This window comes from Orbicella franksi, chromosome 13 (genome assembly GCF_964199315.1).
Source record: "Orbicella franksi chromosome 13, jaOrbFran1.1, whole genome shotgun sequence".
NCBI classification, from domain to species: domain Eukaryota; kingdom Metazoa; phylum Cnidaria; class Anthozoa; order Scleractinia; family Merulinidae; genus Orbicella; species Orbicella franksi.
Window position 1 is genome coordinate 24,342,938 of NC_138157.1, and position 19,295 is coordinate 24,362,232.

Consider the following 19,295-nt stretch of genomic DNA (forward strand, 5'->3'; position numbering starts at 1 on the left):
TCGAATCTCAATCGGGGGAGAAGTTATTCGACCCCCAAGCCGTTCGAGAATAACCCCTTTAATAACATATTGAGACTTGAACTTACGACCGCCAGATGCGACCCTGGATCAGCCGCGCGCAGCCCATCCCGCAGGACTACCTGGAAATCCCTTGGGTTGTTGCTAACAAATTAAGATGTGTATAGTACGTGCTGATATGCTAGTTTCCGCTTCCGCTTAGTCAAAGAGTGGGACTGTATTCTGCTAGTTATAGACCTGAGGCTAGAAACTCCAGCGTTATATATTCCTTACCGTCGTCAGCCAGAATTGCGCATTTTTCAGCCCAAATTGAGGCGTATTCGGACAGGATTCCAGACAGTTAGCAAGCCAAAAGGTAACGCTTGGAAATTTGAAAACAAACATACACTTCAAAACTAATTGTAATTGCTGAGTATCGTTGGCGAATGCTGCTTGTCATTGCGCGCTTATTCAATTCAAAGATATCGCTATGTCTGCCAAGTTAAGCGGTACTGCACAACTTTTTTGTTTAATTTTTTTTAAAAATTTTTAAATTTTTTAAAATAATACTAGTGAGCAGCACTTCAGCAACAGATCTTGTCAACTTGCTTTATTTTCTCCGACCGGTTTCGTCTGATGATACAGACTTCATCAGGGAGTTTGAACAAGATACAGAAAGGAACTTATTTTATACCTATTCTTTAGAGTACAAATCACGTTCCGACTAGGGTGTGAACAGCAAAAAACACCTACAAAATTGCGTGCAGGATATGACTAAAATCCTGCGAATGTGCAATGTATAGTTTTGGGGCTCACGGATTTAACGTTAAATCCGTGAGCCCCAAAATTATACATTGCACATTCGCAGGATTTTAGTCGTATCCTGCACGCAATTTTGTAGGTGTTTTGGTGCAACGTGCCGTGCGACAGGAAGTTTCTAAGCTCAACCCAGCTTCTCCGCCAGGAAATACAGCTCCACCGCCTCGAAAAAATTCCAAAAGCCGTGGTAAAAATAGATCAAGCTCCAGAAATCGGAAACAACAACGCCGTCAAGATTCGAGCCAGGATGCCTGTAACCCGCGTAACCCCTCGCCCGCAGCCAAAAGTGCACAAGGGAGACGAAGTCGATCTAAACAGCGGAGACAGCCCAAAAAACCCAATGTCAGGTTTTCTGATAGCCGCTCTCCCTCTGTTTCTCGTCGCCAGAATTCAAAAAACGGGAAAGGCCGCGGAAACGGCGTCGTAAAGGAGATGCGAGAGACAGTTACTCTAAATGGCTTGACAAAATGGCAAAAAAACCGATTTTGGACCTTTTACCACGGAATTTGGAATTTCACAATCTTTCAAATGTCACTCTCGCCCCAGAGCAGTCACGAACTCTTGGCTTAGGTCTTAAATTTAGACCTACGCTTAGACCGCCTGCCGTTTGTGTTTTTGACAATCAAATACAGGATTTCTGTCGTAGCGTCCGTCTGCATTACAAATTTGCTGATCAACCTGATGACCCGGACTTCAATCCTAAACTGTACGTTAAAACAGGATGGAATCCGCCTCGGGAAGATCCTGACCTCGAAGAAAACCTGTATAAAATCCGTCTAGAGCTACTGGAGACCTTTAACCAGACCCCGCCGCGTTGGACAAACAATCTGACGTTTGGCGAACGGAGAGGATTACGCGAGCTGAAGGAAAACCCCACGGTTCGGGTCTTAGCCACAGACAAAAACCTCGGACCTGCTCTCGTATCCACAGACTGGGTAGAAAAAGAGACTCTTAAACACCTCAATGACACTAAATCGTATGCTAAAGTCACAAAAGATGACTGGACATTTAGACGTCAAAAGGTAATTGAGACCAGAGATAAACTTGTAAATAGTTACTCTAGATTTTTACCACCCAACTCTCTCAAGTTCCTCCGTAGCCTAGACGACAGTCCTAGGAGTATCGATCCTGCTAAATTTTATATTATTCCTAAGATTCATAAGTCACCTATAGCTGGGAGGCCTATCGCGGCTTCTCACTCTTATATCACTAGGCCCATTAGTATTTTTGTTGACGAATTAGTCAAACCAAACATCACTATGCCTACGGTTTTGCGTGACTCGGGTGAACTGATCCAATGTTTAGAGAAAGTTGAGCTACCCGCAAATTGCCTTCTTGTTACGGCGGATGTGTCATCACTCTATCCAAACATTGACACAAAGAAAGCAATTATTACTCTTGACCTCTTGCTTAGAGAGGGCAAGGTAGCGCAAACACCTCTCTTGGTTCAGTTAACTCGTGTAATCTTTGAAAATAATTTCCTTAAATCTGAATTTAGTAGCGATATATACCATCAAACGTTTGGTATCGCCATGGGTACTCCCTTCGCGGTTACAGCCGCAAACGCTTTTATGTATTATCACGAGAGGGATATTATTGAATTGTATTCTCGAAATTTAACCCTCTACAAGCGTTTTATCGATGATATTTTTGTCATCTGGGAAGGCCCTCGGGAGACCCTCCTTGAATTTCTCAGTGCCATTAATACTAAGGATGAACGCATTAAGATAACTTACGAAATTAGCGATTCAAAGATTTCCTTTCTAGATTTGCTACTTTTCAAAGATTCTGTCATAAACAAACTGCAATACTCTACTTTTCAGAAACCGCTTAACAAGTATCTGTATATACCATATGAGTCATTTCACCCCGCTAGCAACAAGAAAGCTTTTATCAAAGGCGAGCTCATGCGTTACGCCAGAAATAGCTCGACTTTTCGCTCATTCGATGACACACGTCAACTATTCTGGAAGCGCTTACGCCTTTGGGGTTATCCAGCTAGGTTTTTACTACCCGTTTTCAGGGAGATAAACTATAGTAACAGGAGTAAATGGTTCTCTAAGCCTGGTCGGTTATCTAGACATAGCACAGTGGTGTTCAAATCCACGTTTAACTGCAGTCATGTTGGAATCAAAAAAGTTATTCTTAAGCATTTACCGAACCTTAGTTCTATTGTTAGTTATAAATCTACCAATACGTTAGCACATCTATGTAAGTAAACGTTTTTTGGGGTTCACGGATTTAACGTTAAATCCGTGAGCCCCAAAACTATACATTGCACATTCGCAGGATTTTAGTCATATCCTGCACGCAATTTTGTAGGTGTTTTTTGCTGTTCACACCCTAGTCGGAACGTGATTTGTACTCTAAAGAATAGGAATAAAATAAGTTCCTTTATGTATCTTGTTCAAACTCCCTGATGAAGTCTGTATCATCAGACGAAACCGGTCGGAGAAAATAAAGCAAGTTGACAAGATCTGTTGCTGAAGTGCTGCTCACTAGTATTATTTTTAAAAAAAAATTTTTTAAAAAATTATTTAAAAAAATTAAAAAAATTAAAAAAATTCATGTAGCTGAGCTGATCGACCACTTCTCTCGAGGTCGCATAAAGCCTTCTACATCCTCAATTAACGACATTTCAAGAAAACCAGCCAATATGTATTCTGCCTAAGCCAGAGGTTGGCCCATGTTAATTGTTTATGTCGCTATTGGCCGCTGGAAAACCGAGTCATGGAATTGCTTCCCACTAACAAATCGTTTAGGCCCTCAACTGCTTCGGTCTTAAAACTCTTAAAGTTCGGGAAAAGCAAAGCTTAGACTGAAAGCAAACAAGTCTCGATAACGCAGAAAATAAATCTGTTAGATGGACGGCAATACGGGAAACGTTTACCCGAAACATCAACCACAACAGCGACAGCAAAATACAAACAAATTGGAAAAAATCCAAAAAATCCAAAAATCAGTCAATCAATTTAAGAAAAACTATTGCGGCACCAAACAGCTTGGAAAAAAAACGAAGAAGACGAAGAAATAAAAAGAAAAAGAAATTTAAAAAATCAATCAATCAATAAAAAAATAAAAAATAAACCAAAGCGGCTAAAAAAAAAACCCCAAAAATTCTAACTAAATAAGTCAATGGATTAATTAAAGCAACAAAAATGTTGGGCGTGGCTGGGATTTTCTTCCCGGCCCGAGTTCGAATCTCAATCGGGGGAGAAGTTATTCGACCCCCAAGCCGTTCGAGAATAACCCCTTTAATAACATATTGAGACTTGAACTTACGACCGCCAGATGCGACCCTGGATCAGCCGCGCGCAGCCCATCCCGCAGGACCACCTGGAAATCCCTTGGGTTGTTGCTAACAAATTAAGATGTGTATAGTACATTATTGACTAAAACTTTTTATAGAGGAAATTGTGATACGTGAAGGAAAAACTGACATTGATCGTACCTTTTCGCTCCAATGGGCATTGTCAAGTCTTTAGAGCTTAAAGTAGCTAAAACTGCGTTTTTCATGCAATTTAAGATGTAAAGAGAAAATTGTCATTTTTCATGAATGCTTACCCAAAAAAGCACGTGTAAAAGTTTACAGCTTTAAGTAGAAAAAAAATGTGTTAAATGTGGCTATACGAAGGTATGAAACAAAAATCGACATTTCTCGTGCTATTTGGCTCAAATGTGCAGTTTGAAGACTGTTCAGCTGTTAGGAGCTGAAACTGTTCTTCTGATGCAATTGTTAGCCATAAAAGGGAAATCGACAATTATGTCCGTTTTCGCTCAAATGGAAAGTTTCAGGTATTTCTAAACTGTGTTTTAGAGGTAATTAGTAGCTTTAAAGCGAAACGGAGATTTTTCCTGCGATTTCGTTGAAATATGCAGTTTTTAGTCTTTACAGCTTGTAATAGCTAAAACTGCGTTTCTAAGACAATTTAAGAGTATAAATTTAAAATCATCATTTTACATGCTTTATCGTTCAAATAAGTAGGTTGAAGTCTTAAAAGCCTTAAGTAGGAAAAAAATGTATTTTACACGCAATTGCGAGGCAGGAAATAAAAATCGACATTCTTCGGACGATTTCCAGTTAAAACCTTTTAAGCTTTTAGTAGCTAAAACTGTTTTTTTTTATGCAATTGCTCGGTAAAAAGCGAAAATTGTCATTTTATGAATAGCCTCTAAGACACATTTTTTCGTCTTAAGGCTGTTAAGACTTCAACCTGCCTATTTGAAATGAAATGCGTGTAAAATAGTGTTTTTGGCTTAATACCGTCAAATTGTGAAGGTGAAAATTAATCAACATGACATGAGCGCAGGACAACAAAAAAATTGTGAGTCCCCAACAGGAATCCAAGCCATGACCTTCCGAACACGGGGCGGGCGCTCTATCCACTGAGCTACGAGAACTCATGGAGAGCAGGGTTATTTAACTGAGTTCATATATGACAGGTTCCCTGCATACTGCTGGGATCAACGCTCTCGAAGTCATCGTGGGTAGTGATAAGTTAATAAAGATGGTGAATTTTAAGCTGGCTCATGAAATGTGAAGGTCAATTAATCAGAACTATCTTTCTGATGCAATTGTGATACAAGAAGCAGAAATTGAAATTTCTTCAGCAATTTCGCTCTTATATGCAGTGTCAAGTCCTCAATGGTCAAAGGAACTAAAACTGCGTTTCTTAGGCAAATTAACGCTATAAAGGGAAAATCGGTTTTTCGCATCAATTTTCGTGACCTTGAAGTAAATAAACCGTTCTTTTACAGGCAATTTGAAGATATGAAGCGAGAATGGACATTTTAACAGTTTTCAGCTGTTCATAGCAGAAAACCGTGCGTTCGATGCAATTGTTAGGTCTAAAGCAAAATCATCGTTTGATGTTCATTTTTGCGGAAATGTAAAGTTACAGGTAATTACAGCTTTAAGTTCCCAAACTGTGTGTTTCAGTGTAAAGGGAGGTATGAGGGAAAATTGACAATCTTTACGGCTTGTAGAAAATGACCTGCGTTTCCGAGGCAATTTGAGAAAATTAAGCAAAACTCGTTATTTTACATACATTTGAATTCAAATAGGCATGTTGAAGTCCTAAAAGCTTCAAGAAAAAGAAAAATGTAGCTTACAGCAAGTTCCAAGGCAGGAAATACAAATCGACATTCTTTGGACAATTTCCCTAAAATACCCAGCAAAAAGACTCCTAAGTAGCTAAAACTGTGTTTTTGATGCAATTGCTAGGCAAAAAGCGAAACTGGTGATTTTATGTCCGGTTTCTCTCGAATGTGAAGTTTCACGTATTTACCGTTTTTAGTGACTCAAACTGTCTTTCAGAGGCAATTGTCAGATATAAATCGACAAGTGACATTTTTCATGCTATGTCGCACCAATGTATAGTGTCAAGTTGTTACAGCCTCTAGTAGATAAAGCTCCATTTCTGACGAAATTTTTGTATATAAAGCGAAAATCGTCACTTTACATCTATCTTCAAGCAAAAGAAAGCTTGTGTTCTAGAGGCTATTGTGAGGCATGAAACGAAAAATCAACATTTCTCGTTCTATTTGAATCAAATGTGCAGTTTCAAGACTTTTCAGCTTATAGTGGCTCAAAGTGTAGTTCCGATGCAATTGTCAGGTTTAAAGGGAAAAATCGACAATTTATCGCTCCAATTTTTCGCTCAACTGAGAAGTTTCCAGTATTTACAGCTTTAAGTGGCGAAACTGTGTTTTAGAGGTGATTGGGAGCTATAAAGGGAAATTGACATTTCTCTTGCGATTTCGTTGAAATAGGGAGTTTCTATAGTCTTTACGGCTTTTAATAGCTGAAACTGCGTTTCTAAGATTATTTAAGGGTATTAATCGAAAATAGTCATTTTACTTGCATTATCGTTCAAAAAGGTATCTTGAAGTCTTAAAGACTGCAAGTAGACAAAGATTTATTTTACAGTCAATTCCAAGGCAGGAAATAAAAATGAACATTTTTCGGACGATTTCGCTAAAATATCCAGCTTCAAGTTACTATAAATGTCTTTACCTAAAACTGTGTTTCTGATACAATAGCTGGTTGAAAGGCGAAAATGGTCATTTTCTGTCCGGTTTCCCTCAAATGTGCAGTTTCACGTATTTACAGTTTCCATTGACTAAAACTTCTTCTAGACGCAATTGTAATACGTGAAGCAAAAATTGACATTTCTCGTGCCTTTTCGCTCCAATGTGCAATGTCAAGTCTTTACAGCTGAAAGTAGCTAAAACTGCGTTTTTCATGCAATTTGACATTTATAGCAAAAATCGTCATTTTACCTCAATCCTTGCTCAAAAAAGCACGTGTAAATCTTTAGAGCTTTAAGTAGAAAAAAAATGTGTTTTAGAGGCTATACGAAGGTATGAAACGAAAATCGACATTTCTCGTGCTATTTGGCTCAAATGTGCAGTTTGAACACTTTTCAGCTGTTAAGAGCTAAAACTGTTCTTCTGATCCAATTGTTAGCTATAAAAGGCAAATCGACAATTTATGTCCGTTTTCGCTAAAATGGAAAGTTTCAAGTATTTCTAAACTGTATTTTTGAGGTGATTGATAGCTATAAAGCGAAATGGAGATTTTCCTTGAGATTTCGTTGAAATATGCAGTTTCCAGTCTTTACAGCTTGTGATAGCTAAAACTGCGTTTCTAAGACAATTTAAGAGTATAAATCCAAAATCGTCATTTTACATGCTTTATCGTTCAAATAGGTAGGTTGAAGTCTTAAGACCGAATTTACCAGAGAACGAGGTAGGAGTGATACATGCTATGTCTCCTTTCTGGATGAAACTTTGCCAGATTGAAGGTACTACCCAACAACTCTAAAAGACAGAGTGGGCCAGCTTTGTGATTTTTCCCTTAGCAGTTAGACCACCCCCTGGTTTTTTGCCCAAAATCCGTATAAATGTCACTAAAATAAGCATGAGATTTAAACACCGCTCCTGCTTACAGAAGACATTGCATTTTATTGGTATTCCACACTAATAAAGATTGAACCTTTCTTAGTTTACACCAGGAATTGCAAGTCATTTGAAGTGACAGGTGCCAATCAAGGGATGTCATTTCCTACCCATATCACGGAACATTTAGCTGTGAGGCAAATTAGCTCAAATTCTGACTCAAATATTTCTTAAGTCCAACTTTCTAAATCAAAAGTAATTTCATCACAGTTTAGAGTCACTGTTGGCCTGATGAAATCAAGAATGACATATTTGGCATCTGTTATTTTTTGGCAACAAAAGCTGTTCAAACAGGATGACAAGAGGCTAGTTTTAACAAAGAGAAAAGGGCGAAATCTAAAATACTAGATATTATAGAATCAGTTTATCAAAGTTATTTCTATGTTAATGTCATTAACAAAGTCTTTGAATATTATTTTGGGCAGTGGAAGCTCAATGAATGCAAAACTCTTTGCAATGTCCCTTAACCCTCGAAGGTACAAGGCGGGGGGTTGGGTGGATGCCATTCCCCTAAGAAAGTATTTTCAAAATTTTGAAAAGACGATTTACTCTAAGGGGCGGAAACTTTCATTAGCTGTTAATTCAGCCTTCGCGGATATTTTGATATGTCAATTGTGTGTCCATCATCTTTTATGTTTCCATAGCAACCACTAGTTTCATGTAGGTTTGGCCAAAAATCAACTTTTTTGACATAAATCTGTGTTTTTTTCTAGTTTTCTTCATCAAATTCCAGAATTCACCAATTTGTACATTTCATAAGCATTCTGGCTTGATTTTGTATCAATTTCCAATATTTCTTGACTTTTTACGAAAAAAGTAAAATCCAAGATGGCAGATCGACGATGGCGGGTCAAATGACGCCATTTCAAATTACGACATCACAGCCATTGAATATGGTATTATTTTGTAGAACAAGCTCGGGGCTATCCAATCAATATAAGCTTAGTGCTCTCTGCATTAACAGAACAAAAACCATAAGGGGTTCCTTCCATTTCCCCCTTATACCACAGCGGGGGTACGAGTTAGCTTGTACGTCCAAGGGTTAAATGACAATGCAAAACACCTAAATTCTATTCGTAAAATCTAAATATGGGAATAAACAGCCAGGATGTTTGAATTCTAAAACATTGACTAGTTACATGAGAGTATTCTCGGCATATCTTGCTTTTTAGATTACTCTTGAAACCCTACTCAATCATCACAGGTCAAATACTTGATCTTACAATTGGTTATTGTCAACTCTTACTTTACACTCAGCATGCAAACTCATCAATGCTGAGAAGTATTCTTCGCGGAAATTATTGTTTGCCCTCATTCCGAGGTCAAAAACCCCTTGAAATTTTCATTTTTCTGCATCAGGCATACAAGTAATCTTGGTAAACACGTACAGTTTGTATATAATACTTCAACTGTGAGATTGAGCTTTAGCTAGCTTTTATGTAAATGCGTTTTCTTCTGAAAGTTCCTATACTGAATTAACCGCAGATAAAGGTTATACCTCAAAGATGTTAGCACAACACATCGTAAATGATTGCATGTCTGCGAGTAAGAAGATGTCTGAAAAAAATTGCAATTCTGAGGAAAAATTGAGCTTCGAGAAGATCTTGTAGCTGAAATTATCGGAAACCTAGCGTCCAAGCGAGCACACATGACAACATAGACGGCCCCAGTGTCTTAGGTTTAACAAGGTTTGGCCCAGTTGAACTTTTTAAATTTTTCTAGGCAGTCAACAAGCTTGAGTGGCTCTTGGCTATCGTTTTCTTTTCTGCCCAGTTACCTCCTGAGTATATCCATAGCTCCATGGCGCTGTGAAATAAGTGATTTGTTTTTCTGGTCACAAGACTATGTTACATATTCTATATGGTGGATGGTAAAGTAGCTGGCAAGTAGTACTGTCTTCGTACTGCAAGCCTGGTCAAGATCTTTTCTGGTTCATCTTGAGACGGATTCAGATACGCCTAGTGTATGGCTGGTCGGCCACTTCTGTACATTACAGACAACATGCTGAAGTACTGGGCTATTTGATCTGCAGCAAGCTACTCTCCTTTAATGGCCATTTTCCTGCCACTACTGTCTTGCACACTCTCATCTTACTGCACTCATTCACTACACTTTCGTCCTGAATGTTCTTTTCGGGTTCCACTTCGTGATGTTTTTAGACCCATCCCTTTGAGATTTCTCACGTGGATCATGATCACTAAAGGACGTTTGGGATTTCAACCCATTTTATCTTGATGCTGTCTATGTCTTTTTCCTCTCTAACTTCATTACGTGTTTGCCCGCATCCAAGTGTCTCTGCAGAATTCAAAAGACTGCTATGCTTTTATGAATCCCTCTTCAGGGTAGGAGGAATACACTCTTGTTGCTTTAACAACTCGTGACTCTTCTTCAATAGATTGCAAGGTCTTAGACCATAGCTAATAGAGGGGAATGGTTATGAAGCCCGGCAAACATCAAAGGAGCAAACAAAGACGCCAAGATTTGTGTTGGAAGGTCCACGACCGTGCAAAATCTTTTTTTGCACTCATACGCTATGCATGAATTGCGTAACCAAAACGCTTCTATTGGGCAGTTACTTGGTAAATGGTATACAACAATTATGTTTTGCACACGGTCAAGGCCAAAAAAGAGAACAAAAACATACAACAAAGAACTTTGTTGAGTTTCATAATAATCCCCTTCTATTAACTATGCCTAGACTGAGGCTGTTGGAGCTGACAATTGTGAAACCCCTGGCTGTAAAAGTAGCAGTCTCTTGCAGTACATTTGAGGGCTGATCTATTAATAAGTCTGTAGGCCTTTGAGGTCTTTCAAATCCATTCCTCATGTGCAGGTGTGAAACGCTTACCAGGGCCCATATCATAAGCCTTGTACACTTTCAAACCTCCGGACTTGAAGCTAAAAAATTTTAGAGACAGATTGCAAACATTGTGTGCTTCAAGGTCTAGCCTGACTCTTGAGTCTTAACAATATTATTGATGCCTTACAACCCTTAACCCGGCATAGGATATCACTAGCACTTTTAATGTCGTGGCCTTCATTTATGTTACAACGCACATGCCTCTGCACTGTGGCAATTTCTCTGTCACAGAGGACCTTTCCAGCCTGTGGATCACTGAAATCATATCTGACGATCTTAATGCCTATGCACTCTCTAAGGTTGGGAAGTGAGTGGATGAAATGAGAACAAACGTAACATCCGGTATTGTCGAGCTTTTCTTTGAAAAAAATTACAGTTGACCAAAACATCGAAGCCATTCTTATCATTGGAGTGTGCACATCTATCAATAGAAATTGAAATTCCTTACACAGTGGGAATAAATAATAAATAATAACAGCAATAAATACAAATAAATGTAATAAATAATAACAATAACAACAACAGACTATTAATTATCACTTAGTGATATTATTTGTTGCTGATCAAGGTCTTTGGTTCTTGTTCCCATGCTTTCAAAATTATATGCACAATGTTTATCTTTATACTAATTAAGATTTACTTGCCTGCCTGATGCAGCAAAGTAAAAAAAGCATAGATGTTTTTTAACTCGATTCCCATGAAATAGATATTCATTGGGTCAGCTCAAGAGTTAATATATCAGGGCAAACAATAATGTCAGCAAAGAATACCTCTCAGGATTGATGAGTTTGTATGCCAAGTGTAAAGTAAGAGTTGACAATAATCAATTGCAACATCAAGCATGTGACCCGCGGCGTCGACAAAACGTAGATCGGACCGGACCGGACAGGATAACGGATCGGATCACGGACCTGATAGCGGATCGGATCACGGATCGGATCACAGAAAAAAAAAAGTGTCAAAGAAAAAAACAATTAAATCGTTTATAAGATCATAATAAATAAAAAATAAAAGTAGAACACTAAAATATGTTAAATAAAAATAAAAATCCCGAATTTGACGCAATGACATGTTAATTACTGAGAATGACAAGAGGTCATTTAAAAAGCCACATAAGCGCCTAATTTATGACAAATTTCAATTGTAATGAACAGGCAGATGTAGTTATATTTGAACGTTAGTTGGCTCGAAGCTTGGGTGAACCTCCTATTCTCGTTTTTGAAATTTCTGTTAGTATCAGTAGCCAATTCTCGGCTTCCTTTTCGTGTCAGATGTGAGTGTTACAGTTAGCGTTACAGTTAATGAGAAAGCTTACGTACGAAAGCTTATGGACATGACTTGCTTTAGAGGAGTTACGTCACGATTTGCACATCTTGAAAAGACTAACCTAGTTTTTCAAGTTCGTACATTTGCAGTCCTCGTTAATCTTTGCCACCCTTAACGATCCTCATTCCATTTTGATTTGTTCTTGCCTCTTAAGTGCTTTCTATCCGAGAACACGATCATTTTAGGTTTTATTCCACATAAAGGCAACTCTTTACGACCCTCAAAATGACTCTCAAACTCGGGACGTGACTCCTAAAATGTTGTTTATTCCCGGGTTGCGTTATCGTTCACACTATCGATGTTATTCCTATAATTTTTTGTAAAACAGATATATTTCCTTGAAATACAAATGGTTTGTTTCATTTTATTCCAGTACGAAATATGGCATTCCAAACTCACATCTTGTAAAAGTATAGACCTGTCTCAGAAACGGACCGGAAATTGTTTGAAATCATCAGGTGTTTAATTTTTAAGTGTTTTTACTTTTTATGTTTCGATTCATACGTTCGTCCTATTATTACCATGCTGACTCGTTTCATGACAGTTTACCTTTGATGCAAGCGAATATACGAAACATCATATATCTGAACTGCGGAGAAAGATATGAAGACATGATTGATCATCGCAATCAAAACCCAACAGCCTGAAAAATATTCATCTATAAGCAGCTCCCAGTTGGCTTAATGTTATAAAAGAATAAAGGAATATCACAGCTGATTTAAATGAAACGTTCTGCTCACAGTAGTCACTCTTCTGTAATTTGCTCAACAAAATTTTGAATTTTGAATCTTGATTTTTTTTTGCTTGATCCGATCCGGGGTCCGATCCGTGATCCGGTCCGGTCTGGTCCGATGCTGTTTTTGTCGACGTCGTGTGACCCGCCCATGATGCTCGAGCAGGGTTTCAAGGGTAATCTAAAAAGTGAGATTTGCCCAGAAAAACTCTCATCTAACTAGTCAATTTTTTAGAATGTTAACATCACGGCCCTTTATTCCCATATTTAAATTCTGGAAATTAGAATTTAGGTGTTTTGCACGGTGGTTTTAACCCTCGGATGTACAAGCTAACTCCTACCCCCGCTGTCGTATAAGGGGGAAATGGATGGAACCCTTTTGGGTTTGCACTCTGTTTAGGCACAGCGAAATAAATTTACATTAATTAGACAGCCCTGAGCTTGTTCCACAAAATGATACCATAATGTTGTTGGTTGTGACGTCATCTGATGCCAAATAACGTCACTTGACCCGCCATCGTCGATCCGCCGTCTTGGATTTTACTTTTTTATTAAAAAGTCAAGAAATAATGGAAATTGATATAAACTCAAGCCAGAATGCTTATGAAATGTACAAATTGGTGAATTCTGGAATTTGATGAAGAAAACTGGAAAAAATACACAATTATGTCAAAAAAGTTGATTTTTGGCCAAACCTACATGAAACTAGTGGTTGCTATGGAAACATAAAAGATGATGGACACACAATTGACATATCAAAATATCCGCGAAGGCTGAATCAACAGCTAACGAAAGTTTCAGCCCCTTAGAGTAAATCGTCTTTTCAAAATTTTGAAAATACCTTCTCAGGGGAATGGCATCCACCCCACCCCCCGCCTTGTATCTTCGAGGGTTAAGGGACATTGCAAAGAGTTTTGCATTTATTGAGCTTCCACTGCCCAAAATAATATTCAAAGACTTTGTTAATGACATAAACACAGAAATAACTTTAATAAACTGATTCTATAATATCTAGTATTTTTAGATTTCGCCCTTTTCTCTTTGTTAAAACTAGCCTCTTGTCATCTTGTTTGAACAGCTTTTGTTGCCAAAAAATAACAGATGCCAAAAATGTCATTCTTGATTTCATCAGGCCAACAGAGACTCTAAACTGTGATGAAATTACTTTTGATTTAGAAAGTTGGGCTTAAGCAATATTTGAGTCAGAATTTGAGCTAATTTGCCTTATAGCTAAATGTTGCGTGACATGGGTAGGAAATGACATCCCTTGATTGGCACCTGTCACTTCAAATGACTTGCAATTCCTGGTTTAAACTAAGATAGGTCCAATCTTTATTTTTGTGAAATACAAAAAAACTACAATGTATTCTGTAAGCAAGAACGGTGTTTAAATCTCATGCTTATTTTAGTGACATTTTAGGGATTTTGGGCAAAAAACCAGGGGGTAGTCTAACTCCTAAGGCAAAAGTCACAGAGCCGGCCCACTTTGTCTTTTAGAGCTGTTGGGTAGTACCTTCAATCTGGCAAAGTTTCATCCAAAAAGGAGAGATAGCATGTATTACTCCTGCCTGGTCCTCTGGTAAACCCGGTCTTAAAATCCTTAAGTAGAAAAAAAATGTATTTTACAGGCAGAGATGATTGGGAGCTTTAAAGCGAAATGGAGATTTTTCCTGCGATTTCGTTGAAATATGCAGTTTCCAGTCTTTAAAGCTTGTAATAGCTAAAACTACGTTTCTAAGGCAATTTAAGAGTATAAATCCAAAAACGTCATTTTACATGCTTTATCGTTAAAATAGGTAGGTTAAAGTTTCAAAAGCCTTAAGTACAAAAAAAATATATTTTACAGGTAATTCCGAGGCAGGAAATAAAAATCGACATTCTTCGGACTATTTCCAGTTTAAACCCTTTTAAGCTGTTAGCAGCTAAAACTGTTTTTTTTTATGCAATTGTTCGGTAAAAAGCGAAAATTGTCATTTTATGAATAGCCTCTAAAACACATTTTTTTCGTCTTAAGGCTGTTAAGACTTCAACCTGCCTATTTGAAATAAAATGCGCGTAAAATAGCGTTTTTGGCCTAATACCGTCAAATTGTGAAGGTAAATTAATGAACATAACACGAGCGCGGGACAACAAAAAAATTGTGAGTCCCCGACAAGAATCCAAGCCATGACGTCCCAAACACGGGGGCGGGCGCTCTATCCACTGAGCTACGAGAACTCATGGAGAGCAGGGTTATTTAACTGAGTTCATATATGACAGGTGCCCTGCATACTGCTAGGATCAACGCTATCGAAGTCATCGTGGGTAGTGATAAGTTGATAAAGATGGTGAATTTTAAGCTGGCTCATGACATGTGAAGGTCAATTAATCAGAACTATCTTTCTGATGCAATTGTGATACAAGAAGCAGAAATTGAAATTTCTTCCGCAAGCGAGAATGGACATTTTAACAGTTTTTAGCTGTTCTTAGCAGAAAATTGTGCGTTCGATGCAATTGTTAGGTCTAAAGCAAAATCATCATTTGATGTTTATTTTTGCCGAAATGTAAAGTTACAGGTAATTACAGTTTTAAAGTGTAAAGGGAGGTATGAGGGAAAATTGACAGTCTTTACGGCTTGTAGAAAATGACCTGCGTTTCCGAGGCAATTTGAGAATATTAAGCAAAACTCGTTATTTTACATACATTTGAATTCAAATAGGCAGGTTGAAGTCCTAAAAGCTTCAAATAGAAAAAGAAATGTACTTTACAGCAAGTTCCAAAGCAGGAAATACAAATCGACATTCTTTGGACAATTTCGCTAAAATATCCAGCAAAAAGACTCCTAAGTAGCTAAAACTGTGTTTCTGATGCAATTGCTAGGCAAAAAGCGAAACTGGTGATTTTATGTCCGGTTTCTCTCGAATGTGAAGTTTCACGTATTTACCGTTTTTAGTGACTCAAACTGTCTTTCAGAGGCAATTGTCAGATATAAATCGACAAGTGACATTCTTCGTGCTATGTCGCACCAATGTATAGTGTCAAGTTGTTACAGCCTCTAGTAGATAAAGCTCCATTTCTGACGAAATTTTTGTATATAAAGCGAAAATCGTCACTTTACATCTATCTTCAAGCAAAAGAAAGCTTGTGTTCTAGAGGCTATTGTGAGGCATGAAACGAAAAATCGACATTTCTCGTTCTATTTGAATCAAATGTGCAGTTTTAAGACTTTTCAGCTTATAGTGGCTAAAACTGTAGTTCTGATGCAATTGTCAGGTTTAAAGGGAAAATCGACAATTTATCGCTCCAATTTTTCGCTCAACTGAGAAGTTTCCAGTATTTACAGCTTTAAGTGGCGAAACTGTGTTTTAGAGGTGATTGGGAGCTATAAAGGGAAATTGACATTTCTCTTGCGATTTCGTTGAAATAGAGAGTTTCTATAGTCTTTACGGCTTTTAATAGCTGAAACTGCGTTTCTAAGATTATTTAAGGGTATTAATCGAAAATAGTCATTTTACTTGCATTATCGTTCAAAAAGGTATCTTGAAGTCTTAAAGACTGCAAGTAGACAAAGATTTATTTTACAGGCAATTCCAAGGCAGGAAATAAAAATGAACATTTTTCGGACGATTTCGCTAAAATATCCAGCTTCAAGTTACTATAAATGTCTTTACCTAAAACTGTGTTTCTGATACAATAGCTGGTTGAAAGGCGAAAATGGTCATTTTCTGTCCGGTTTCCCTCAAATGTGCAGTTTCACGTATTTACAGTTTCCATTGACTAAAACTTCTTCTAGACGCAATTGTAATACGTGAAGCAAAAATTGACATTTCTCGTGCCTTTTCGCTCCAATGTACAATGTCAAGTCTATACAGCTTGAAAGAGCTAAAAGTGCGTTTTTCATGCAATTTGACATTTATAGCGAAAATAGTCATTTTACCTCAATCCTTGCTCACAAAAGCACGTGTAAATCTTTACAGCTGTTAGTAGAGAAAAAATGTGTTTTAGAGGCTATGCGAAGGTATGAAACGAAAATCGACATTTCTCGTGCTATTTGGCTCAAATGTGCAGTGTGAAGACTTTTCAGCTGTTAAGAGATAAAACTGTTTTTCTGATGCAATTGTTAGCTATAAAAGGCAAATCAACAATTTATGTCCGTTTTCGCTAAAATGGAAAGTTTCAAGTATTTCTAAACTGTATTTTAGAGGTCATTTGGAGTATAAAGCGAAATGGAGAATATTCGTGCGATTTCGTTCAAATATGCAGTTTCCAGTCTTTACAGCTTGTAATAGCTAAAACTGCGTTTCTCAGACAATTTAAGAGTATAAATCCAAAATCGTTATTTCACATGCTTTATCGTTCAAATAGGTAGGTTGAAGTGTTAGAGGCCTTAAGTAAAAACAAACGTATTTTACACGCAATTGCGAGCCACGAAATAAAAATCCGTTATTTCTCGACGCGTTAAGTAGAAACAAACGTATTTTACAGGCAATTGCGACGCAGGAAATAAAAATCGACATTTCTCGACGATTTCAAGTAAAAACAATTTTAAGCTGTTAGTAGCTAAAACTGTTTTATTTCTTAACCCAACTGCTTAATAAAAAGCGAAAATTGTCAGTTTATGAATAGCCTCTAAGAGATATTTTCCTTTCTTAAGGCTGTTTAAAGTTTAAAGCTGCTTAGAGTTGATGGACTCACTGCCAACGAAAACGGGTGTTTTCCTGTCTTCGTAAGCCAGAGGTTGGCCCCTGTTAATTGTTTATGTCGCTATTGGCCGCTGGAAAACCAAGTGATGGAATTGCTTCGCACTTAAGTTGGAATTTCTAGCCTCAGGTCTATAACTAGCAGAATACAGTCCCACTCTTTGACTAAGGGGAACCGGAAACTAGCATATCAGCACGTACTATACACATCTTAATTTGTTAGCAACAACCCAAGGGATTTCCAGGTAGTCCTGCGGGATGGGCTGCGCGCGGCTGATCCAGGGTCGCATCTGGCGGTCGTAAGTTCAAGTTCTGATGCAATTGTCAGGTTTAAAGGGAAAATCGACAATTTATCGCTCCAATTTTTCGCTCAAATGAGAAGTTTCCAGTATTTAATACTTTAAGTGGCTAAACTGTGTTTTAGAGGTGATTGGGAGCTATAAAGGGAAATTGACATTTCTCTTGCGATTTCGTTGAAATAGGGAGTTTCTATAGTCTTTACGCCCTTTAATAGCTGAAACTGCGTTTCTAAGATTATTTAAGGGTATAAATCGAAAATAGTCATTTTACTTGCATTATCGTTCGAAAAGGTATCTTGAAATCTCAAAGGCTTCAAGTAGACAAAGATTTATTTTACAGGCAATTCCAAGGCAGGAAATAAAAATGAACATTTTTCGGACGATTTCGCTAAAATATCCAGCTTCAAGTTTCTGAAGATGTTTTGACCTAAAACTGTGTTTCTGTTGCAAAAGGTCATTTTCTGTCCGGTTTTCCTCAAATGTGCAGTTTCACGTATTTACAGTTTCCATTGACTAAAACTTCTTCTAGACGCAATTGTAATACGTGAAGCAAAAATTGACATTTCTCGTGCCTTTTCGCTCCAATATGCAATGTCAAGTCTATACAGCTTGAAAGAGCTAAAAGTGCGTTTTTCCTGCAATTTGAGATTTATAGCGAAAATAGTCATTTTACATCAATCCTTGCTCAGAAAAGCACGTGTAAATCTTTACAGCTCTTAGTAGAAAAAAAATGTTTTAGAGGCTATACGAAGGTATGAAACGAAAATCAACATTTCTCGTGCTATTTGGCTCAAATGTGCAGTGTGAAGACTTTTCACCTGTTACGAGCTAAGACTGTTTTTCTGATGCAATTGTTAGCTATAAAAGGGAAATCGACAATTTATGTCCGTTTTCGCTCAAATGGAAAGTTTCAAGTATTTCTAAACTGTTTTTTCCAACCTGTTTGGTGTTGCAATTGTTTTTCTTAAACTGATTGACTGATTTTTTTTGATTTTTTGGAATTTGTTTGTATTTTGTTGTCGCTGTTGTTACGTTGTTTATGTTTCGGGTAAACATTTCCCGTATTGCCGTCCATCTAACAGATTTATTTTCTGCGTTATCGAGACTTGTTTGCTTTTAGTCTATGCTTTCCTTTTCCCGAGTTTTGAGAGTTTCAAGACCGAGGCAGCCCAGGGCCTAAACGATTTGTTAGTAGCAAGCAATTCCATCAGTCGGTTTTCCAGGGGCCAGTAGCGGTATAAAGAATGAACATGGGCGAACCTCTGGCTTACGCAGTATACATATTGGCTGGTTTTCTTGAAATGTCGTTGATTGAGGATGTAGAAGGCTTTTTGCGACCTCGAGGGAAGTGGCCGATCACCTCAGCTACATCGTGTATGGATAAATTGTAGCAAACACCGCATAGGAAAACACCCGTTTTCGTTCGCAGTGAGTCCATCAACTGTAAGCAGCTTTAAACTTTAAAAAGCCTTAAGAAAGAAAAATGTGTTTTGGAGAGTATTCATAAAATGACAATTTTCGCTTTTTCCAAGCAATTGGATCAAAAAATAAAACACCTTTAGCTACTAACAGCTTGAAAGTGTTTAAACTTGATATCGTCGAAAAATGTCGATTTTCATTTC

General features: G+C 37.8%; 1 protein-coding gene across 1 annotated transcript; it reads left to right on the forward strand.

Moving 5' to 3' along the window:
- The first annotated feature begins 1,283 nt into the window (after nucleotides 1-1,283).
- On the forward strand, nucleotides 1,284-3,035 carry LOC145465127 (uncharacterized). Its single transcript, XM_081448899.1, has one exon. It carries the CDS (start codon nucleotides 1,284-1,286, stop codon nucleotides 3,033-3,035), a length of 1,752 nt encoding a protein of 583 aa, XP_081305025.1.
- Nucleotides 3,036-19,295: the final 16,260 nt, after the last annotated feature.

What these genes read in the sequence shown, in the direction of transcription:
- LOC145465127 (XM_081448899.1), top strand. Translation starts at nt 1,284, where the DNA reads ATGGCAAAAAAACCGATTTTGGACCTTTTACCACGGAATTTGGAATTT.